The sequence below is a fragment of the Orbicella faveolata genome, unplaced genomic scaffold (assembly GCF_042242905.1).
Source record: "Orbicella faveolata isolate gen_17 unplaced genomic scaffold, um_ofav_v1 contig_26, whole genome shotgun sequence".
Taxonomy (NCBI): Eukaryota; Metazoa; Cnidaria; class Anthozoa; order Scleractinia; family Merulinidae; genus Orbicella; species Orbicella faveolata.
In genome coordinates this window covers 9,219,081-9,242,971 of record NW_028301554.1, presented here as the reverse complement: position 1 = coordinate 9,242,971, position 23,891 = coordinate 9,219,081, and the positions used below count along the sequence as shown (strand labels likewise).

The 23,891-nt window shown below is 37.2% G+C and overlaps 3 protein-coding genes and 1 long non-coding RNA gene across 5 annotated transcripts; 2 read left to right on the top strand and 2 right to left on the bottom strand.

The window, feature by feature from the left end:
• Positions 1-558: 558 nt before the first annotated feature.
• LOC149108067 (uncharacterized) lies at positions 559-1,418 on the bottom strand. Its single transcript, XR_016209025.1, has 2 exons — positions 1,287-1,418; positions 559-1,113 (listed from the first exon to the last, which is right to left on the bottom strand). It is a non-coding gene; the product is annotated as an uncharacterized LOC149108067 (long non-coding RNA).
• On the top strand, positions 833-3,022 carry LOC149108066 (uncharacterized). 2 transcript variants are annotated; one of them, XM_089295606.1, is made up of 3 exons: positions 833-1,028; positions 1,446-1,850; positions 2,247-3,022. In XM_089295606.1, exons 2-3 carry the CDS (start codon positions 1,646-1,648, stop codon positions 2,486-2,488), a joined length of 447 nt encoding a protein of 148 aa, XP_089151732.1. In that variant the 5' UTR covers positions 833-1,028; positions 1,446-1,645; the 3' UTR covers positions 2,489-3,022. The 2 variants fall into 2 exon arrangements, with proteins under 2 accessions (XP_089151732.1, XP_089151731.1); XM_089295605.1 differs by having other exon boundaries at positions 833-1,080.
• Positions 3,023-3,531: 509 nt separating this feature from the next.
• On the bottom strand, positions 3,532-4,106 carry LOC149108065 (uncharacterized). Its single transcript, XM_089295613.1, has one exon. It carries the CDS (start codon positions 4,020-4,022, stop codon positions 3,708-3,710), a length of 315 nt encoding a protein of 104 aa, XP_089151739.1. The 5' UTR covers positions 4,023-4,106; the 3' UTR covers positions 3,532-3,707.
• LOC149108064 (uncharacterized) lies at positions 4,102-18,102 on the top strand. Its single transcript, XM_089295624.1, has 6 exons — positions 4,102-4,799; positions 4,912-4,983; positions 11,084-11,130; positions 15,682-15,794; positions 16,816-16,841; positions 17,661-18,102. Exons 4-6 carry the CDS (start codon positions 15,683-15,685, stop codon positions 17,850-17,852), a joined length of 330 nt encoding a protein of 109 aa, XP_089151750.1. The 5' UTR covers positions 4,102-4,799; positions 4,912-4,983; positions 11,084-11,130; position 15,682; the 3' UTR covers positions 17,853-18,102.
• Positions 18,103-23,891: the final 5,789 nt, after the last annotated feature.

The window sequence follows — 23,891 nt, the reverse complement described above, 5'->3', positions numbered from 1 at the left end:
TTCGTCACTATCCTCAGCTTCGCTTTCCGAAACACTTGATTCCAAAGAAGAATCAAGAAAAATAGAGGAACTTGTATCGAAACATTCCGAGGACGACGAGTTCAGTTTGTGCGCCATTTTGAATAACTAAACAGTAAAGCAAGAAGATTTTATTGGTTCAACTTGGGGGCAGGTAGGAGGCGTGATGTGACTGATGATGTCATATTTTCGCGCCAACAGTAATTCTAAAAATAGCTCAAGGTGTGAAAAGGTCGTAGCATCGGCGCCATTAGGACATGAAGTCTCCATGAGATATCCACTTCTCATAAGACACGTTATCGGGGAGTGTTTTGCCATCCGGTAGGCTCACAAAGTCAAGTTATTTTCGAAGCATTGAAATACGTTATGGCGGGCTACTATGGTTGCCGAAAAGTAGCATAATTTGACAAAAAAATATTTTCATTCGGTAAACGACACATTTTTATTCGCTAAAAATATTTTCATTCGATAAATGACATATTTTTATTCGCTAAAAATATTTTCATTCGACAAATGACATATTTTTATTCGCTAAAAATATTTTCATTCGATAAATGACATATTTTTATTCGCTAAAAATATTTTCATTCGATAAATGACATATTTTTATTCGTTAAAATATTTTTATTGGATAAATGACATATTCGTTAAAATATTTTCATTCGATAAATGACATTTTTATTCGCTAAAAATATTTTCATTTGATAAATGACATATTTTTATTCGTTAAAAATATTTTCATTCGATAAAAATATATTTGTTCGATAAAACCATTTCCATGCTCCTTTTTGCATTCGATAAAAACCATTTTTATTCGATGTGTTTTTCATTTGATAAAAATATGCTTTCGATAAAGTCACGTGACCCAAGGAGGCATGGCCACAAAGGATTACGGCACGGTTACAAAGCTTCCCGCCATCGGCCATTTTATGTTGTCAAAACGCAGAGGATGGATGGAAGCATGGCATTAAATCGCTCGATCATACGGAGTGAAGTGAGGCAGGCCATTAGTGAGTACTTTGCCACCAGAAATACTGGAAAATAGTCCTCAGGCTGCACCGAGTGAGTGCCAATGTAGTAATTTTCAAATTATACCTTAAATAAACAAATAAACAGTCACCCGTCACAAAAAGCCTTTGAGAAGAGTCCACTCTTAACAAACTAATGCTCAAGGAAAACGCTGATATCAATGCAAAAAACACTACACTGTGAACACGAGAGATTAGACGTGAAATCCTGGCACATGTACAGATCTAAACGCTACTAACCACAAAGGCAAGGCTTCCTCTCCTTTTATCCTGTAATAGACTTGAAGGCCTGATACATTTCTGTTGATTGTCACTCAAACACCTGAGGAAACCTGAGACGTTGGATAAATTAAAAAGCTAGTTGTTTTAACTTTAATTTAAAAAAACATTTATGTTTAGGTGCTTAGCAAAGATGACCTGGAGGAACTCACCGCCGATGACAGAGAGAAATTGGAAGAAAAGATTGTAAGCCATGGTCTCAGTGATGTGCCACTTACCAAGCTGAACAAGGACAGGGCAATCAAAGACATTATGACAACAGAGGTTATCATCACAAGGACCCTGGCAATGGACTCTTTTTTTAAAGGACTTCAGACTGTATGGAATTAGGAAGAATACTGCGGGAAAACTCAAGCATTTCTAAGGAAGTGTTTCCAACCAAAGATGACGTTGACATTGATGCAACTATGGTGAATGAACGCATGAGGACAGGTATTTATGGTCAACATGACACCAGGTCTGCAGAACAGAAGTTAGCATGTGAATGGTTCTACAAATTCATTGATGAACCATCTTCCCTGAAAGGTTAGATATTGCCAAGAGTTAGTGAAGTGCACTGCATGACAGCATACATGTAAAATGTGAAGCTTAATATTAGATGAACAAAGCAATTTTTATTCATAAAACAACATATTTCCAACAAATTTCCTTAATAAGAAATAAATAACACAGCTTACTATGCCCTTCTTCAATTTGCACATGTACAGCACTTGCTGCAGTGTATTTCATTTTCATTCCGTTTTTGGTCAAGTATTTTTGTCTTTTCCACAGGATTTAGATGGATAAACCAATGATTATATTTGTCTCTGTTTTAGTTATTTTCAGTGGTAAGTCTGCTGAAATCTTCCAATGTCCATAGCAACTGAATGTATGCTTTTATATCCCAGTAGGTGTTTATTGTGAAATATGATTTTATTTCAGATGAAAACACAGGCAAGTCTTTTGTGAAAACCCTGGTAAGGTTTATTTCTGGTAGTACCCAGTTGCACTCCCACGATCAGTTTGAAGTGACATACAACAGTGATCCTTCCAAGAAACTACTTGAAGCCAGCACCTGTTTTTCTACTATTTCTCTACCAGTAGCCCTCAGTTGCTATGAGGATTTCAAGCAATCTTGCCTAACAAGTCTCCTTTATGGTGGTGAAGGCTTTGGCAAATTTTAAGTGTCTAAAAATTTAACTAGAAATTTTTATTGACATCTTAAAAACCAAGGAAAATATTAACAAACTGTTTTGGTTTTGGTTATTTAAAAAATGGAAATTATGATTGAATAAGTTGTTATTGGTGTTCCATATTAATGTTGATAACCACTTGATAAAGCATGCCTGTTCTAAGTTCTATTATAATTAAACAAGATGCCCGTTGGGTTAGTTTATGCATGTAGTTGTATCAAAGTTGTAACATTGAATCAATATTCCCTGTCATTGGTAAGTTTGTGGGCAATTAAGACAACTAAAAATATAAAATTAATGAAAATAATACTTCTAGTTACAAAGTATGCTCAGTTGAAACTGTTTACATAGAAAACCTGTATTAAAAGCTCCTGTTTTCATTTGAACTGAAAACACTCATGTTCAGTGGACTTTCTCAAGGCAAAACTGTTTCTTTATTGTAATGTTAGTTACTATTAGTGTTGCCATTGACAGGTGATACTTGAAATAAACTGTTACACTTTCTGCTCCTTTTTTCATACCCAACATTGATATTTTTTGATGGGAAATATCATGTACATGCTGGCTGTGGCTGGTACAAGAGTTTTAATGTGAGGTATATTCAGTCTGGACACCATTGAAAGCTTACTGTATATATTGTTTTTCCCATCCCCCTTTCTGCTGCCAATGAGGCCTGTGGGAATTCATGAAAATGCATGAAAACAATGTTTATAGTAGATAAGTTGAGTCCCAACAACTGCCTTTTATTGTGGAAGAAAAAAAGCATAAACAAGGATTTCATTAAAATTAGCAAATGAATGCTTTCAGTCTAGTTTGAAAGGAAAACTACAGTAAAATTATCAACTTCGCTTAACATTGCTCAGAAACAGATGTAAATGTATGTGTTCTGTTTTAATTTTAGTCATGGTTTAATTTTTGTGTAACCAGTTCTAAGTATTATTTATTGCTTCAATCATGTTCATTTACATAACAATTTTCAAACAAGAAAAAATTGAATTCAGTTTGGTTAAAAAATTATGTCAATCAAAAATGAATTTATTTTAAACTTGAACAATTGTAGTTAGAATTGCTCCTTTTTATTTCAAGATTGCTTTTAGCACATAAAACGTGCCTTTTCCAAATTTTAGAGGCCTGCATTATACAGTTGAAGAACTTCAGCATGTTGCTGGTCTGTTATATGACTTACAGGTTGTCAAAGGAAAATTCAAAGTTACTCAAGCAACTCACGGTAAGCCTCAAGGGCACTCAAATATATGTCTATACCAAAGCTGCCAGATTCAGCCATTGGATTAATTAGCTGTCTGAATTCTTCAAACAATTCTTCTGGGAAAGGATTCTCGATCTCTTCAACTTCAACAGATCCATGTTCCTCCAAAGGAGATGGGCCCTCTGGGTCAGTACCATACCATTCCATCATATCTTGGGTAATTGCCTCATTCTGCATTTGTCGATTAAGCATGCCATTGAACCACAGCCTCTCAGGTGACCAGTTGCGTGGAGTGAGAACTCTGCACTGTGTTCGCATCTATCCACTTTGAAGCTCTGTAATCGTGCCGTAATGCTTTGTGGCCATGCCTCCTTGGGTCATGTGACTTTATCGAAAGTACATTTTTATCAAATGAAAAAAGCATCAAATAAAAATAGTTTTTATCGAATGCAAAAAGGAGCATGGGAACGGTTTTATCGAACAAATATATTTTTATCGAATGAAAATATTTTTAACGAATAAAAATATGTAATTTATCAAATGAAAATATTTTTAGCGAATAAAAATTGTCATTCATCAAATGAAAATATTTTAACGAATAAAAATATGTCATTTATCGAATGAAAATATTTTAACAAATAAAAATATGTCATTTATCGAATGAAAATATTTTTAGCGAATAAAAATGTCATTTATCGAATGAAAATATTTTTAGCGAATAAAAATATGTCATTTATCGAATGAAAATATTTTTTGCGAATAAAAATATGTCATTTATCGAATCAAAATATTCTTAGCAAATAAAAATATGTCATTTATCGAATCAAAATATTTTTAGCGAATAAAAATATGTCATTTATCTAATCAAAATATTTTTAGCGAATAAAAATATGTCATTTACCGAATGAAAATATTTTTAGCGAATAAAAATATGTCATTTACCAAATGAAAATATTTTTTTGTCAAATTATGCTACTTTTCGGCAACCATATCGCGAGGCTAGCGCACGAGATGTGTGAACTCTCCCAGCATTCTTTGCAAGGACAGTTCGTCCATGTTGTGGGACCGCGAAAGTTGAACGTGAGCGGAGGAAAGGTTAATTGTTTTCTTATTTTCAGTGTATTTAGCGCCTTTCTTTTCGCTGCTTTCATGATTTGTTTGGAGAGAGGATTGCCTGCTTTTCTTAGTGTACTTCTTGTATATTTAGGTGAAGAATGTTGCCGTTTTACCACAAAGAGCTGGAAAGTTTTGCTGGCGTGCGATTTGACTGGAGGTGTAGGTAAGCTTTTATCACTGGTGCTGATGCTTATGCTTGTGCTTGTGCTTATGCTCTAGTGAAAACCAGCCTTTAGAGAAAACAAATATACTTGATTTTTAAGAAAGAGTTGGCTGTGGCAATATGCATTTAATACCCTTTGTCCCAGCTAGATTCCCTTGCTTCGTCCTGTATGAAACATCAAGATGTGGCTGCGCCCCCCCTCCCCTCCCCCCACTCTATCTTCAGTGTTTCAACGAGTGTTGTCCCCCCCCCCCCCCCCTCACCATATCTTCAGTATTGCCATGAATATGGGAAGCAGGCAAGATCAAATAAATAGAAATTCTACTGATATCCATCTTGGTAGGTGAATAGTTTTATCTCGGATGAATTATTTGTATTTGTTTAATCATAACAAAAGATGTCTTAAAGTTACTTTAAGTGCTGTCCTTTTGTGTAAACTACTATATGTTTTAGAAGGCAATCTTTTTGAAATGCTTTTATTTGCTATGCCCATTGTATGAGACCATGTGGAGGAGGTCTAAACTTTCCAAATGTTAGGATAACTGTTAAAGCACTATGATTAACTAGGTAGTTTAGATACATGTAGGTAGGTTACCAAGTGAGCCCATTGATGCGTTGAAAGCAATTCCCAAATATTATGCTTACTTCGATAGATATTGAGGATTACTGTTTCTCTTGAAATACAACTAGGTAATATTTCGAATAATATTTCCCTCTTTCACTTGGAACTTCTAGTAAGAGTACTTTAATTTGTGAATTATGAGACCATCATACTTGGATGACTGCTTCAAAGAGGACTTGACTATACAGAATACAAGAAAGATATCACTATTGAAGGAAAATCTTTGTATTAGAAAACCTGGAGCAAGTGCAGGGTATATTTTGTACAAGATCTCCTTAAGAATACTGGCAAATATATACATATCTTGTTAGATGTTTTAGTGTGTAGTATCACTGTATATTTTTACAAGTTGTGCCATATTTTGACGAGCCCTATGGGCTCGTCAAAATACAAACAACGAGTAAAAATATAAAGCGATACTACATACCAAAACATCTAATAAGAGATTTATTATCCAATTGCTGTAGTCAATAAATTTATCAATGAAAGAGGGAGAGTGTGACAGTTTTGCGTGCACGCACTGGTTCTCGCACAGGTTTTTTTCTAGTTGGGAGAAAAATACATTCTTGTATTGGGTGGAGTCATGAAGTGAAGCGACATCAGTAATAACTGCCGACCACAATTCCTGATCTTACTGCCGACCACAGTTCCTTGCGTTTTGCATGAAAGGTGGTTGATTTCCTCTATATTGTTAGTAATTTTTTTACAGATTAGATCTGCTGTCTCATTTGTTTGCTTCAGGCTCACTCACTGTGGCAGCAGTTAAAGAGCTTAAACTGTGGGTTCACTGTTGTTGATGATCAGTACATTGGAAATTATCAAGTGTATTTTCCACATAATCAATGTATTAATCAATGCAGGGAATTTTGAAAGAGAGGCCTGTGGCAACCATGAAAAGACAAATAAGAACTTGTTTACATTAAACCTCTTTCAGAAATCCTCCTCAAACATGTCACCATTAAGTTCTGAAAGTACTGTAACAACTATCATTTTAGATGTACCAGCATTTCCCTGCTATCATTGCGATTGGCTAAGCTTGTTGCATCTCTTATCTTCATTGTTTCTCATAACAAGTGAAATTACATTAATTTGAGGTTCCTAATCTTGCTGATTACTTTGACATTCAGAGCGCTGCTACTTTCAGATTGACTGATAATTACATTTAAAGTTCATGATTATTTTTGTAAAGTTTAGGAAACATAATTTAAAACTTGCACGTAACTGTATTATTCCTATTCCCCTGGTATCGGAATTCTGAATAGTGCACAGCTTGTTTTCAACATCTATAGACTTGACACTGAATAGTACACAGCTTGTTTTTTATATCTGTAGTCTTGACACTGAATAGCACACAGCTTGTTTTCAACATCTATAGTCTTGACACTGAGTAGCACACAGCTTGTTTTTTTTTTTTTTTTTTTTAAATGAAGCACTTTATTAATACACCTAAAACACACGTACATTACACTTACATGCACTGTTGAAGTTTTACAAGGTTCAATAACTTTTCTCATACATGAAAGAAAAAGAAAACGTGACAGCTAAGTAACTACACAGAACAAGAAAAAAATATACAAATACAAAAAAAAAGGGGGGGGTCTATGCATTATCTTTAAGTATTACAATTTTTTAACGCTACATTATTGATATTAATTGAGAGCATTTTTGGATTTACTACGTTAACCTTGTATTGTAATAACTCTGTTAATTAATCAACTTAATACCCCATAAGTGGTGTTTTTTAGATAAGTGATTTTACGTTTAAGCACATTTTTCTAGTTTCCATTGAACAATCAGTTTATTTACAAGTTCATCTAGAGACAATTCTTTCTGAAGATATTTAGAAGCATAGATATATTGTTTGACCAGGATGATGAGCAAATCTAGCTTGCGTTTTAAAGGGTCTGACAGCACATCAGTCACGTGATATGTGTCATGAAAAGCAATTTGTTCTTTTGAAAGTATTATCTCAGTACTTTGAGAATGATTGAACCATGATATAATTTGTGAATAAAGCTTTACAGGCTCCTTGCAATCAATAAACGTATGTTCTATTGAATCCGCGTTAAAGCAATATATACATTTATTGTCCTCGGCTAAATGATATAGTTTAAGTTCTTTCTTCGTTACAATTGTTCTATGTAAGAAACGAAAACAAAATTGGCGAAGTTTATTGTCCTTAGTGAGGCGATATATATCTTGAAAGCATCCAATCCAGTCACCAAGTTTCTCAGGAAATTTACTCTGCCACTTTTTTACACCACTCGGGACAATAGGGGTATGATTATTAAACAATTGGTAATAATTTTTGCAGCGTGCTTCAGCCAGATTTATTAGAGTTTGATTTGAAAGAATGGATGGGGAGGTCGAAGAAAGATCAGCTGCAGGTATAAAAGTTTGAGTTGCTCTCCTTTTCACCTCAGATGGAATGGCTGAAATTAGCTGAAAGTAATGCATATAATTTGTGGTGATGTTAAACTTGTTGCTGAACTCTTCATATGATAGAAACTTTCCCTTAGAATTTAGCACATCCTTTATCATCACAATTCCGCGTTCAAACCACGATTTCCAAAACAGAGTTGCATTATCTATAATTATTGAATTGTTATTCCAAAGAATGAGTTCGCCATTTGGAAAGATGTTAGCTGTATTTTTGAGATCTTGAAAATATTGAAGAAGTTCTCGATAAAAGAGTGGCAGATCTGTTTTCAAAAATTTTACATTATAATTACACTTAAGGAGAAATAATAAACCACCATAATTTCGAAAATAGTAATTAGGGATTACCTTCCATTTATCGTCGGACTCGCCTAGTAATCTACCAATCCAAGCCAAGCATAATGATTTAATGACCATGTAAAAATTAACAAAATTAATTCCTCCTTCTGCTACTGGTTGATACATAACCATTCTTTTTATTTTGTCTTTCCTGTTTTTCCATAGAAAGGCGAACAGATTCTCTTGAACTGTGTTAATAACCGATCCTGGAACAGTCAGCATAGATGCTGCATACACTAGCTGTGATATACCTAAAGCTTTCACCAGTGAAGACTTGCCATATATTGTGAGGTCTCTTGAAAGCCATAAATTTAATTTTGTTTTCATTTTGTTGATCTTATCATAAAAATTTTTCTCAGTACATTTACTTTTGTTGTAGGATAAATGGACGCCAAGAACTTTAATGGGTTCTTTAGTTGTTTTAAAGTCAAGTACTTTCAAATTACTATCTTTCATAGAGCCGATCCACATAACTTTAGTTTTCTTCTTATTTAATTTCAATCCAGAAATAATTCCAAAACAATCCAAGATCTGTAAATAGGGTTTGAGAGATTCAACATTTTTCGTTATTATAGTGGTGTCATCAGCAAATTGTTAGATTTTGATCACCTGGTCATCTGGGAGGTCAACGCCTCTGCAGCTTGGTTCTTGGCGTATCTTTATTGCTAGCAGTTCCACTGCAAGGATAAATAAGAGAGGACTTAGTGCGCAACCTTGACGAACTCCTCTTGATATATTGAAATAGTTGGTCAAAAATCCACCATTTATAACTGCGCTTTGTACACCATTATAAAAGATTGATATCCATCTTTTGACATTTGGGCCAAAATTGAAAACATTGAAGGCTTTAGCAATAAGATCCCATTCAAGGCTATCAAAAGCCTTCTCGAAGTCTATAATAAGGAGAAGTCCCGAGGTCTTTTTAGCATTTAGATATTCCATTATATCGCTTGAAAGTCTTATGTTCTGGCCTATATACCTTCCCTTAACAAATCCGGTTTGATCTGAATTAACTAATTTTGGTAGGTATTTTTCTATTCTTTTTGCCAAAGCTTCAGTCAAAATTTTATAATCAATATTTAGCAGTGATATTGGACGCCAGTTGGAAAGTTCGGACAGATCCCCATCAGCTTTTGGTATTAACGTTATTATTCCCCTCCTTTGAGAAATAGATAAAGACCCACCTTGAAAAGCTGCATTATAAGAATTTAGCAGATCTCGCCAAATGAGATCATAAAAAGACTCATAAAATTCTTTAGTGAATCCATCCTCACCGGGAGTTTTGTTGTCCGAGAAAGAGCTCACCGCCTCTTTTGACATCTATAGACTTGACACTGAATAGCACACAGCTTGTTTTCAACATCTATAGTCTTGACACTGAATAGTACACAACTTGTTTTTTGGCATCTATAGACTTGACACTGAGTAGTACACAGCTTGTTTTCAACATCTATAGTCTTTACACTGAATAGCACACAGCTTGTTTTCAACATCTATAGTCTTTACACTGAATAGCACACAGCTTGTTTTCAACATCTATAGAGTTGACGCTGAATAGGACATGTAGCTTGTGTTTGACATCTATAGACTTGACACTGAATAGCACACAGGTTGTTTTTGACATCTATAGACTTCACACTGAATAGTACACAGCTTGTTTATTTCAACATCTATAGTCTTAACACTGAATAGCACACAGCTTGTTTTCAACATCTATAGTCTTGACACTGCACAGCGCACAGGTTGTTTTTGGCATTTATAGTCTTGACACTTGATAGTGCACATAACTGGTTAATTAAACCAAAAAATAAAATATTGCCTTAGTTTGTAATAACAGTCATCTAAAGCAAATAATTATATGGGGTTAATAGGGTTTAGCTTGTGTTATCTGTTGTTTTCATTGTTCCTCATAACAAGTCAAATTACATTAAATTGTGAGATCACTAAATGTAGTTTTTGAATGGTTATTACTTTTGGGATGTCGCTAATTTCAGCATTTGTAAATAGCCATGAAATTTAGGCACCTCTTTCACAGGGGGATATTACCTTAGGTTGATACATGCAAATTTATTTTGTATAGGTTAGTGACTACATGTATTATGTACATGTTTAGTAAATCTAGCTTGTAACCCAAATTATTCTTAATCCCTTGGTTGTTGCCATTTTGTCATGGTACCTGACCTACCTGTGGCAAAGAAATAATTATCTTCACATACAACCCTGGGGGTGTGGGGTGAGGTCCAAAATGCAATCGCACCATTTGTTAAGCACGCACATAATAAAGAACTAACGTTTGTTTTCTTTGTTTGTTCTGATGAAGCTGCCTTTTGCTTCAACCCTGACCATCTGATTCCATGCTTAGATTGTCTCCAGCACTGTCAATTTCATTAGCATTTTGGCAGTTTTGGAGGTGAATTGTTGAAATAGCTCACCACGCTCGTAGCGGTTGGCAGCCATGTTGTTCTGCCATGTTATTCTTGGCACAGTGATTTGATTACCCCCGGTTAGGCGGGTTACCCCACTCCGCAGCTTTCACATGGAGAAAACTCACCCCACCGAAGCGGGTTACCCAGACCAGTTGTCTGGGTAACCCGCCTTGCTGGGGTACCCCACCTAACATGTGAATGCAATCAAGAAAAAAAAAGAGAGAGTTTGTAGAGAATATAGTATCTAAATTTTTGTATTTCTTGTTTTGAACAGCTGAAGTCAAAATACCTCAGGACAAGACATAAGCTTAAAAGGACCAGGTAAACACTAATGTCCTTATGCAATGATCAAATCAAAACTTAACCTGGTTCCTTCAGGGCAGTCCCCCATAGGGCATCCTTACAGGGTGCCCCAAGTCATCAAAAATAGGATCATCAAATTCTAGGACAGGAAAAAAATGAACATGTACCACTTTTTTTCTTTTTTTTGGAAATGATGCACTTTTATTATAGGTTGCCACATGTCAGTTTCCAAAAATAGTCAGTGAAATTTTCAATTCTCAAAATCAGGGAAAATTCAGGGAATAAATGGAGAAAATGGGAAGGTTCCACAAGGTATACCTTGAAAAAACAACAACAACAACAACAACAACAGCAACAAAAACAACAACAGCAGCTAGACCAAACTACTAACTCCATTCAAATTTAAACCCACAGTACAACACACCTTCAACAACTGACCACCAAACTAACTAAGAACAGACACTGCTCAACTTATGTACCAACAACTATTCTCACCTTACAAACAGTAGTCACTAACTAAAGGTACATGTATTTCTTGACCTCAACGGAATTCACATGATGTTGTTCAACCAGCCGCAACACAGACTTGACCAAAAATGAACTAATTGAATCAGGCCATAACTGATCAGTCACTGATTACTACCTTTGCTTCATAATGGCTTGACTCAGCTAACGACATTACAGCAAATTGATCAAACATTTTAAGGTGGCTCAAAACAGTTTCCAGCAGTTTGATTTTGATGGGTCATTATGCCACTCTTTATCCCTTGATGCTACAATCATGGTATCAAAAAACTGCCTAATCATTGGTGAACACGTTGTTATCATTTTCCTGACACAATAAGTTACTATAGCAACAGTTTGACTTGCTAAAAACACCCTTAGTTACAGCTTAAGGGGTTTACAATTCAGAAACGGTACGGTGAAATGTTTCTTATCGTATCAAAAATTGATAAGCATGACAAGACGTAATGTGTGGCAAAGTTTAAAAAAATTCCATAGATAGCGTTCAGAGCCACCTTAAACTGACTTCAGACTTGTCTGAATTCACCGCACACCAGCCGGCAAGTGGAGATTTTTTTGTCGGCCGACAAAAAATCGGCTAGTGTGAGGCGGCCTTAAGAGAGGACACAACGCAGTCTTACCACAGTATCACAGTAGAGTTCCCTTTGAGAAGTGGAAAATACGAATCGCGCAGATTCGGGTGTTTCCCGGAATTCCAAGAAAGCATCTGATCATAGTATATCCGCCCGCTTATTATGCAACAGCGAGGTTCTACTGCGGCTACTTTGTGCCTTGAGGGACTAGGCTCACAACGGCATTTTCCCGCCAAAATCAAACGATGAAGATTTCGCGGTGAAGCAATGTCGTGTGTAGCCTCTACTTGTCTTTGCAAAAAAATGTATTCGTTCAAGCTCGTTCAAGGAAACCAAGAACTCTATTCTACTTTCATACTACATGGGCTTGATTATTGACGATGTTTTCCTCCTCTCTCAGAACTTAAATTTTCCTTTTAGAGCCGCCTGTGACTCCAACTACTAAGCAAATTAACAGATGTAAGCTCGATTTCGGCTCGGGCAAGGTGTTCGTACAACATGATAAGAACAAACATACAGAACTTTTGGTTTAATGAAATTCATTTTGAGTAGCAGTAGACGATTATAATTCAGCTTTTTACATGCGTAACTTTGTTGTCTGCAGTCATTAGGCCCGGTACTAATATGACTGTCGTTCGCGGTAGATGTTTAAATCGTCCAATTTTCTGCACAAATAACAAAGTAACAATTAGTCTATCTTAGAGCGGACTTTTAAAATGAGAAGGAAATAACACACTAATACTCGCGTGTTGAAGAGTACGTGAAACCAGGCACTTTCCCTTAGAAGACAGCAAGGCTACGGCGGGAAAGCCGTACGGGGACGCGCGTAATGGCATGCCATTGGATGCAATCTTTACTATCTGCCGTCGTACTTTAGGGTAGCCGCACCACATCTTAAAGTCCCTAATGCCATTCCACGTACCGCCAAAGACATGCCTGATAGGTCGAAGAGAACGAAATACTCCTGGAAAGGCCAAACAAAATAAAACTCTTCAGATTTCATTTTTCCTTATCCCCAGTACCTCTCTCCTGAGGCAGGGTAACGTCACACGCAAGCTTGCAAATTGTCCACTTTGATGCGCCTTCGACACGCGAGTTATTAATCAGAGAAAGTTCAGCGACGTTTTACTGGGGCTAAATCAAGCTGTATGCAAACGACTGAATTCCACTGTTATCGGCACGTTATGTGTTAATTGTACAAAACCTTCCAAAAAGACGGATTATTTTGGTTCTTACGGTAATTCCAGTATGTATATAAACATTTTTTTGGTAGTGGGGGGGGGGGGGGGGGGAGGAGGGGGAGGGGGTGCCTCCGTTATGGGCTGGTGTAAAAGGTGGTAGCGGAAACGGAAGTAAACAGTTTCTTTGTCAACTAACTATAAAGGTGTATTCTCGATTCATTGCAGTCTATTCGCAGATAACGTGTCGGGCGGAGCATGTAGCATATGCTAAGGCAGGTCACTAATAGACTTCTACCAAAAGCATTTCTAGCAAGTGTTTGAATTTTGGTACCTTCCGGCCTTAACTACTAGGCAACATAATTATTGGAGGAGAGTAAGAGCAAGCCTGAACCAAGGAACAGCAATGTAAATGCTGTCTATTTTTATTCAGCGCAAATATTCGAATCAATCGCATGGAGTTTGTTTACGTAGAAGAGCAAGCGATTGCAAAGGTTGCCTAATATTCGTGCTTCCAGCAGTTTACAATAATGTAGGTATAAAATATACTTTTACAAATTAGCTTTTTAAGCCTAAACACTGCCAGCAAATGTGAAAATATTTAGGATGAAACGTGAAGGCAAACGTAAATATTTTAGCTCTATTAAACTTGTGAGTCGACGGAAACTGGCGCCGTCGCTGAATGAATCCACAATTTAAATCATAGTTTATAGAGGGGACCTCTGTTTGCTAACCAGAAAACCACAGGAAAATACTGTCATGGATTTTGTCATTATGGTATGTCTGTCCGTAAAACCTCGGTTGTTGATAAAAAAAAATGTTGATTTTAGCAATGGAGAGTAGTTGAAAGCCGGGTTGAAAGTCAGCTAATGAAACCATTCAAGACATTAAAGTGAAGGCGTCGAACGCACCCTCATAATCTTTGATTAGTACTTTAATTTATTTTTTATTCTCGCTACTCATCACGATACATGTTTGTTAACGTAAGTTCTGAGAATTTAGTATTAAATCAAGGCAATATCTCTAACTTGACGAATTTCTTTATTCTGATCACTTGTCTGCTCCACAGTGCATTGATATTGTAGGGGGAAATTAGACTCTGATCACTTACTGAGGAGCTAAGAGTTCTTATTTTGCTCTAAAATTAAAATAAAGTCAACTTTTGGCCCACTCACAAAAGTCCATACGTACACTACGAAGTCAGGCGTAAAAAATAATAATAATAATAATAATAATAATAATAATAATAATAATAATAATGACGATGATGATGATGACGATGATGAAAATAATAATTTATCTCAAGCTCTTTTCGTTTTTAATATCAAAATTGTAAATTATTTTGAATTTTTGTTATCAAGAAATAGAAAACATGTACCGTGTTTCTATCAAGTTTTAGTATAAATCTACTAGCGTTCTATCACGAATGCCGTTCTCTGATTGGCTACGCTACTCACCATCTATTCGGTGATATATAACGACACTTCTTGGCATTTTCGAGGTGTCTTTGAAGAGGATTTAGATAAAGTTTTTTACGACTAGTAGATCTCTACCAAAACGATTAGATTATTCGCCCTATCGTGCTAGAAATCTTGAGCTCATAATCTAACTGTTTAATAGAAACACGAGTGGAAGTTTGGGAGAAGGAGAAATGCCGTGGGAAGACAAGCCGCAGGCGAGTGTTTCCACAGCTTTTTCGCGTTCTCCCAACCTTTCACGAATGTTTCTATTAATTAAACAATTAAATTGTGAGCTCGAGATTTCTATCGTCGAGTCAACTATCACGCATAGAAATCTTGAGCTCATAATCTAATTGTTTAATAGAAACACGAGTGGAAGTTTGGGAGAACGAGAAATGCTGTGGAAACACGAGCCGCAGGGGAGTGTTTCCACAGCTTTCCCGAGTTCTCCCAAACTTTCACGAGTGTTTCTATTAAATAAATAGATTGTGAGCTCGAGATTTCTATCGTCGAGTCAACTATCACGCATAGAAATCGAGAGCGAATAATCTAATTGTTTTAGTATAAATCTACTAGTCGTTCAAAACTTTCATCTAAATGCCATCGTTACGTTTCGTCGACAGTTCGTGCTAGTTCTGTGTTTCCATCGAGTTATAGAAATACGATTTTAACCAATCAGCGGTGGGGGGACGAATTGAGTTATGATGATGTATCAATGCAAGCATGATAATTAAGGTTTTCATCTCAATATTCTCCTTTTTGTTTTACTCTTCTTTATTTGCTGTCATTGACCAGTGACAATATTTCATAAGTTGCTATTTTGTATCTCTGTAGCATGTTACCGGACACCTTGTTAACATGTCACATGTACGCTCAATCCATTTCTTTGTACCGGCAACTGCTGACCAAGGTTATAATGGATGAAGGGCGCGACTCACGAGTTGCAGGTAACAGGTCACTGTCGATATATTAGCTTGGTAGTGAGGCCTAGAGGACACAAACAAAATAAATGAATAAACATGTCATTCATTTTCCTTTGTTTGTGTTCTCTAGGCCTCACTTCCAAGCTGAATTTTAATATTATCGAAAACAGTCTATTATTTGAATGCTCTGTGTGCATGTGCAATGTCAAAGCCTCCTGCTCAGACCTTTGACTTTTTTCTTATTATCGAGGAAATAATTGGTTCTCACTCCGTTTAAATAAAGCGAACCCTTTATTCAGTTGTTTAATATAGGACCAGAATCTCTTAGGGTTTTCTTCAATAGCTTCCCCTAAATAATCAGAGATATATGCATTTCTTGCATTTTTCTTTCTACGGCAGGAAGTGTTCACAGTGAATAAGACAATGTCGTGATCACTAATACCAGGGACGACGCTGATATTTTCAATGATATTGGAATTATTTGAGAAAATTAGATCTAGGATGTTTTGTGAATTCCTGTCCCTTCTAGTTGGTTCTTTGACATGTTGACTCAGATCGTGATCATCAATTATTTCTAACAGTCTGTCAGAGGCAGGAGAGTGACTTGAATATTCAGTATCCCAGATGATATCAGGAGCACTGAAATCACCAGAAACAATGATGTTATTTTTATGCACGCTTGACCCAAGTTTTAACAGTGATGCATCTAGTTCATCAAGGCTTGTGACGCTGGAGGAATTTGGTCGGTAATATGATCCAAATAGCAGTGATTTTGTTTTCTTGTCTGCTAGCTGACGTTGGGTCCAAATAATTTCGCAGTCGGTGTCCAGGTCCGAACGATGTGTTACTATAATATCGTTTTTCACTGCCTGGAAAACGCCTCCGCCGTGGCAATCATCAGGACGATCTTTTCTGAAAATTTTGTAGCTCTTTGGAAATATTTCGTTACTTTCGATGTTCGAACTTAACCAGGATTCAGTACCAAAGATGATATCAGGTTTATATTGGTCTACTACACCAGCGATGTCTGCTATTTTGTTTTTAGCGCTCCGACAGTTCATTGTCATGCAGGTTAGTTTCCTTCTATTGTTCTTTGGCACGACCTTTCATGTTCTTCTATCTTTGATTGAAGAGCGCTTGTTCTTAACAGATCGTGCATTGAGAAGTGAAAAAGCCACAGTTTTGCTTTGTTTTGTGGTGATTTGCCCTGCTCTGTGATTTGACTCAACTAGACCCATTCCCCTAGACATTTTTTGGGCCAAAAGAGCGCAACTTTGAGAGTTTGTAATATCGTCACTTTCCGCCTTAAAAGTCTCCAATTTTAAAATCGTGTATTTCAAACGATATAATTTATAATATTGAAAATTAAATGCCGCTTCATGTAAAACTTTACAAGAGTTGCATTGAGCACTACCATACTTTTAATTTTGACAGCGCTGCTGGGACGAGAAGAACAAACGAAAGTTAAATTAAAGATGTAGTCAATTTATTTTGTAACTTATTCAATTTCTTTTGTTATAAAGTGCTGTTGCCCTGCTGTTAAATAGTATTTCACTCTGAACGTTCTCTTTCATGGAACCCCTACAGATACTGATTTTTTTTTTACAGATATTTTGTTTTCTACAGATATTAATGCTTTTCTTTATTTTAAACATTATACAATACTAAAATGTTGTCCTCATTAACAATAGGCCACGTTCGATATATCAATATTCTAGCATAGCTCTGAGGCGTTCTATATTTGGTTTTCTTTTCTTTGTATCCAAGTCTCTTTTGGGAATTGAGAGACAAAAGAAACTTAAAAATTTACAATTACCCGAAAGCCTCGGAGCCATATTAAAATATTGATACATTGAACGTGGCATATTGGTGGTTTGTTGTTTTGTTTAGAGGGACGGGTCACACATCAGGAGATTCTTCAGGGAGGTTTACATGGACAGTGTTTTCCCAATATTAAGTTCCGCTGAACTGCCACCGTACATCTGGGGTAACGACGAAAGAGAAAAGGTGAGGACATTGTCTTCTCAGTTTCAAACTATTGATGTATTTATTTCCTTCTTGGTTGCTTTAAATGTCAGTTAACTCTTTAATGTTGCCCAAAACTCCAATTTCTGTCGCATGAAGGGAATAGGGGGATCTCAAATTCTCCTGTTGGAAAAAAGTAGTATTATATATCAGATAACTGGATGGTATTGAGTGTAATTTGAATTGGATCGGAAAAGCTTACTAGCAAAGTTGTTTTCGCTGAAAATGTTTGAATCAGACCGTATGGCAAGCCTGTTTACCTTGCCATATTGAATCATACAGAAGAACCATTTATTATTTTTATTTTCTTTTTTTAGGAACGGCTTCTTTGAATTCTTAACCACTGGTACAAACGAACAGCTCTAGAAAGTTTACTCTCTTCAAAACTTGCGACAACTTGACACTTGAGAACACACGGTTTCTTGGCGTACTACAGCAAACTTTATTACAAGACTGTCCGCGCAGGCAATTTGTGAAGCACTATCTCGACTTGACATTGGAACAAGTATAAAGGAGGCGATTGAAATCCGGTGCCAGGCCCTAACCCTCAATCGAGACCGTGTTCCTGTACCGATGTATTTTCTCACGTGACCTCCCCCAATGTAGACCTCGTGACAACCAACACTCAGTGTTCACTTGAGGAAGGCGACGTGACGGTTCCATAGCTTGAAGCATTTCAAATATTTAAACCTGTCATAACCAGGTCCAGTTGGAAAATGCGAGCCTAATGCATTCTATCGTGTGTTTCGTCGTTAATTAAAGTTCCTACACCCTCTGCATTTTTTGTTGTGTGTGGCGAGACTTCTTAATTGCCTCCTCTGGTCCGTTAGTTCTGTGCATTCCTCCCTACATTTTGAACCCCTGTTGAAGCGCGTTTTCTAGTGTGTTACGCTCTGTGCACATTTTGTGTTCCTGCGCGCATTTCCTCAGTGTGTTTTCTGGGTTTTTGTCATATATGCAAGACAAAATTACAAGATTTACTAACAGACGCGCACTCCTGAAAATCATGCATTCCTTCCAGGCATGCATTTACTAATCTGCTCTTTGCGTGAGCAGATCATATTAATAATGGAATACTTTAAGATTGAACTTTGGATTCTTCGCCAGTGCGAAAAGAAATAGCGACCACAGTATGTAATAATAAAAGCAATAATATACTTTATTTACCCTAAGTCTACACATAACAATTCCGTTAGAAATCAGTGGCCCTCAAGCAAACAACTAAAGTGAAATATGAAACGGCTTAAGAACATTACAATACACAACAAAGAAAAGCAAAACTTGATCGAAATTAAATACAAACGTATCATCGTGACTGCATTGCAATCAAAATGATCCCGTCCGCAAACTATTGCTCACTGGAAAACAGTCCTAAGAAAATACGCGCGCTCATTGGTTAAAAATCGTCTTTCTATTAAATAATTAGATTATGATTATGATTTCTATCGCGTGATAGTTGACGAAGGCACAGTCCGAGTCAACTATCACGCGATAGAAAGCGAGAGCGAATAATCTAAATGTTTTAGTATAAATCTACTAGCCGTTCAAAACTTAATCTAAATCCTCTTCGCAGACATTTCGAAAACGCGGAGAATCGGCCGTCGTTTTGTTAACAAGGGAACACTGCTACGCTACTCACTATCTTTCACAGAATAGAGTAGTAGTGAGTAGCGTAGCCAATCAGAGAACGGCATTCGTGATAGAAAGCTGGCGCATTAGCACATATCCCCCTCACCCCAGGACTTCTCATGCTCAAGATATCAAAACCCCGGCCTTTCTCAGACTTTGAATACCTTTCCGGAAACGAAACACCATTTCTTTCTGAGAAATAGCTTCTTGTTGTTCTTTAATTTTGGCTTTCACCAAAGGTCAAATCAGGGAAGCTCAGGACAGTGAAAAGTACTTTCACCCAAGCGAAACTAAAACCTCCATGATTTGTGTGCAACTTGGCCTTGTGGGACTCGATAACTAATTCACTTCTTCGAGGACTCGAGGGGATCATAGAAAAAAAGGGCGCGTCCTACACTCCGTGCGTTCATTCTATATCTCTCCCTTGTCTTCCCTCACGTGATCCATGTGAATACAGCAAATGCCTTATGTGTTTTTTTTCTTTCTTTTCTTTTCTTTTTTTTTTTTCATTTGCAACTAAGAAAGAATAAAACTCCACAAAATAATACGATGGAGAGCCCCAAATTTATAGTCTTTATAAATAATACTTCTTTTTATTTTCATTTGCAATATGTAACAAATAAAAAACCACTCGGTTTCTGTAGCCCTTTGAAAAACTCACACATTTTAGATTACTTTTCGCCACCATTTTACTATTTAAGAAATAAAAAAACGTGTACCGTGTTTCTATCAAGTTATAGAAACAAGAGTGGAAGTTTGGGAGAACGAAAAATGCCGTGGGAGCATGAGCCGCAGGCGAGCGTTTCCACAGCTTTTTCGAGTTCTCCCAAACTTTTACGAGCGTTTCTATTATTCGATAGTAACACGGTGAACATGTTTTCTATTTCTTTTAGAAAACACCGCGACGAAAAAAAGGAAAACAGCTTGTTAACGTTGATTATCAAAATATAAATTCTCTTTGCTCGCACCTTTATTACGTCAACAGCTCGTGCTAGGTCTGTTTCAATCGAGTTTTAGTATAAATCTACCTTTCTCTTTTACAATAGGTTCAGTACTAAACCTCACCTGGCCGAAAAACCCCAGGTTCTGACAACTGAGCAGATCAGTGCGGGGCCAATTAATTTAAGTTGTCTACACATGTATCAAGTATTACAGTCAACACGCTTCGAAATGTATTTACTTGCGATACTTCACTTTGACTCTGCCTTAGGGGAGGCGGGGGTGCTCCCTTATATCGGCTATATAGGTATGTCCAGCGTCAGAGGGACATTTTTTTTTTTTGAGACATTTTAGTCAGATCTAGAGTATCGATTTTGGTCATTTTGGTCTCAAACTGGGTATGGTTTTTGCACTCTAGTCTTGAATTAGGTATGTTTTTTAGAAGAAGCTACTTTTTTCATCATTATCGGTAAGACCAGCCACTAAAGCCATTCACAATACCTTTAACATCATTCTGAACTAAAGAACTACGGCAGGTCTGAAACAGGGTATTAATTTAAGGGTCAGGCCATAAATAGGTTAGAAAAATCGCAGACTTTGGTCTAAAATAGGGTAAGTGCTTTGGGAAGCGGGCCGCTCAGCCCCGCCAAATTTTTCAGAAATTCAAAGTATTGTGTGTGAGGCTCAATAAAGCTAAGAGGCAAAAGCATTTGACGCATAATTTTTCCATTTCTGTGCGGGGGCAGTCCTTCATTCGAATGGATGCGGCACTCTACGTTTCGTTGTCAGTGACGCAGTATATTTTTCTTTTCAAAAACGACGCCTCATGTGTGACGACAGTTGTGCAATTATTCCTCCACTTTCGCTTGAATATTATGAAGCTAGAATACAAATGCTATCGGTGTTTTCATGGAAACCAGCTCTTGAAATGCCGCGGTATGTCGAAATACAAATTTTGTTATTTTCAAAAGCGCGCTCTAAGAAGTAAAGCTACTGGAATTGTGGCGGGAAATTCGAGAAATTCAACTAAATCTGCAAATGTCGACATCTACGATATAAAGAAAACCTCATAAAAAAGCCATTATTGTGCCTATTTTGCAATATACCAGCGTTAATTAAAATACAATATGATGAATCAGTTACCTTCCACGATACATCGTATCTGTAGTATCGTCCAAACGCACCAAATGCGTGTTCTTTTCACGTAAACAGCCACAGAATAGGGGCGGGATGGCTATCTTTAAAACGGGGAACGGGGAACCAGGAACCAGGAACCAGGAACCAGGGAATGGGAATGGGGAACGGGGAACGGGGAATCTTTAAAATGGGGAATCTTTAAAAGCGGGAATCTTTAAAATGGGGAATCTTTAAAAGCGGGAATCTTTAAAATGGGGAATCTTTAAAAGCGGGAATCTTTAAAATGGGGAATCTTTAAAAGCGGGAATCTTTAAAACGGGGAATCTTTAAAAGCGGGAACCTTTAAAACGGGGAATCTTTAAAATGGGGAATCTTTAAAAGCGGGAATCTTTAAAATGGGGAATTTTTAAAAGCGGGAATCTTTAAAATGGGGAATCTTTAAAAGCGGGAATCTTTAAAACGGGGAATCTTTAAAGTGGGGAATATTTAATAGCGTTAATCTTTACTGAAAAGTGAACGAGAACCTCTCAGTTTCCCACCGGAAGCTATTTATTCTGTCACATGTATCAACTCAACAGGTACAGAGACAGTTGGGGAATTTATTCATTGTAATTTTATTGCACGCTATTAAAGCACGTCAGTTTAGCGGGATAGTGGAGCGGTTTAAATCTCGATTCTCACTCTTTGAGATCCGCTAGACCGACCAAAGAATCGAACCGCCTGGATTTATCCTAACTCCGGACTTTGACATTTAGTTTTGCAGCGATGGATATTTGTCGTAGCCTTATGTGCTAATGGAAGGACTTACGACTTAACGACAAATATATAGCAAGGAAAACACGTTTTTGGTTGTTTAATCGATAAATCAAGAGTCCCCTAAATCTGGTTTTCACATGACGTCGCTAAAATTCAAACTACAAAACTATTAATCATCCTGAGATTTTACTTTCATGATGTGTAAGAGCAGCTGAAAACTAATAGTCATACAAATTTTTGCTCCAAGTGGATTCTTGGTTTTTTAATAGACTACGCTTGAATTTCTAAGCTTTTGCGTGACGCGGCATTTACATGACGGGCAAGAAAACTGTCACGTTGGTTAAAAGAGTGACTTATTTCGGTGAATTTGGCTATCTGAACAGTTCATGTATTAGAAAAAGTACTAATTTAAAATGTTTTTGAGTTCCTGAAGAGATAAATTCACGCGTTTGTAGCAAAACTCAGTGACAGATGTTTCTGTTGGTTTCGGGCCGCCACCCGGATGGGCGCCAGCATGGCGTCTCCATCAAAATCTCTATAAATTTGGGTAAAAAAATTCTCCGCATATCTTGCGTAAGAAACATTGCTGTGACCTGAATCTTGGCGAAAGTCTTTGCATATTTACCTTCTTTCTCTTCAAGATTCTGGACTTTATCATTTGCACTGTTTTGATTTTGATTTTGATTTATTTTGAATGGCGTGACCCTGAAAACCAGCAATAAAGTAATTCGATGATCGATGCCCGAACGATGTGACGGCGAATTTCGCGTATAATCCGTCATTGCGTGCTTAATGATACCTCTTTCTACGCCATGCAGTCATGCGAAGACAATTTCAAAGTGCTCATTGCATTCACTTTAAAGAAGAAAGAATCGGTCGCTTTGAAGGTCTTCCACAGTTTAAGTGGAATGATCTCGGCGAACAAGATGTGATAGGGGAAGGGTCGTTTGGAGCCGTTTTTATCACAAAAAACAGGAACAAGGACGGAAAGTCGAAACAGTAGTTGACAAGAAATCACTCGCTTTTAAAGATTCCCGCTTAAAAAAGATTCCCCGTTTTAAAGATTCTCGCTTTTAAAGATTCCCCATTTTAAAGATTCCCGCTTAAAAAAGATTCCCCGTTTTAAAGATTCCCCATTTTAAAGATTCCCGCTTTTAAAGATTCCCCATTTTAAAGATTCCCCATTTTAAAGATTCCCGCTTTTAAAGATTCCCCATTTTAAAGATTCCCGCTTTTAAAGATTCCCCATTTTAAAGATTCCCCGTTCCCCGTTCCCCATTCCCCATTCCCCGTTCCCCGTTCCCCATTCCCCATTCCCCATTCCCCATTCCCCATTCCCCATTCCCCATTCCCCATTCTCCATTCTCCATTCCCCATTCCCCATTCTCCATTCCCCTTCCTCATTCCCCCTTCCCCCTTCCCCATTCCCCATTCCCCATTCCCCATTCCCCATTCCCCATTCTCCATTCCCCATTCCCCATTCCCCATTCCCCATTCCCCATTCCCCATTCCCCATTCCCCATTCCCCATTCCCCATTCCCCATTCCCCATTCCCCATTCCCCATTCCGCATTCCCCATTCCCCATTCCGCATTCCCCATTCCGCATTCCCCATTCCGCATTCCCCATTCCGCAT

What these genes read in the sequence shown, in the direction of transcription:
- LOC149108065 (XM_089295613.1), bottom strand. Translation starts at nt 4,022, where the DNA reads ATGCGAACACAGTGCAGAGTTCTCACTCCACGCAACTGGTCACCTGAG.
- LOC149108066 (XM_089295606.1), top strand. Translation starts at nt 1,646, where the DNA reads ATGGAATTAGGAAGAATACTGCGGGAAAACTCAAGCATTTCTAAGGAA. An exon ending in TGAACCATCTTCCCTGAAAG is followed by an intron (nt 1,851 to 2,246) that starts GTTAGATATTGC and finishes ATTTTATTTCAG; the next exon opens with ATGAAAACACAGGCAAGTCT.
- LOC149108064 (XM_089295624.1), top strand. Translation starts at nt 15,683, where the DNA reads ATGTTACCGGACACCTTGTTAACATGTCACATGTACGCTCAATCCATT. An exon ending in GCGCGACTCACGAGTTGCAG is followed by an intron (nt 15,795 to 16,815) that starts GTAACAGGTCAC and finishes TTTTGTTTTTAG; the next exon opens with CGCTCCGACAGTTCATTGTC. An exon ending in GACAGTTCATTGTCATGCAG is followed by an intron (nt 16,842 to 17,660) that starts GTTAGTTTCCTT and finishes TGTTTTGTTTAG; the next exon opens with AGGGACGGGTCACACATCAG.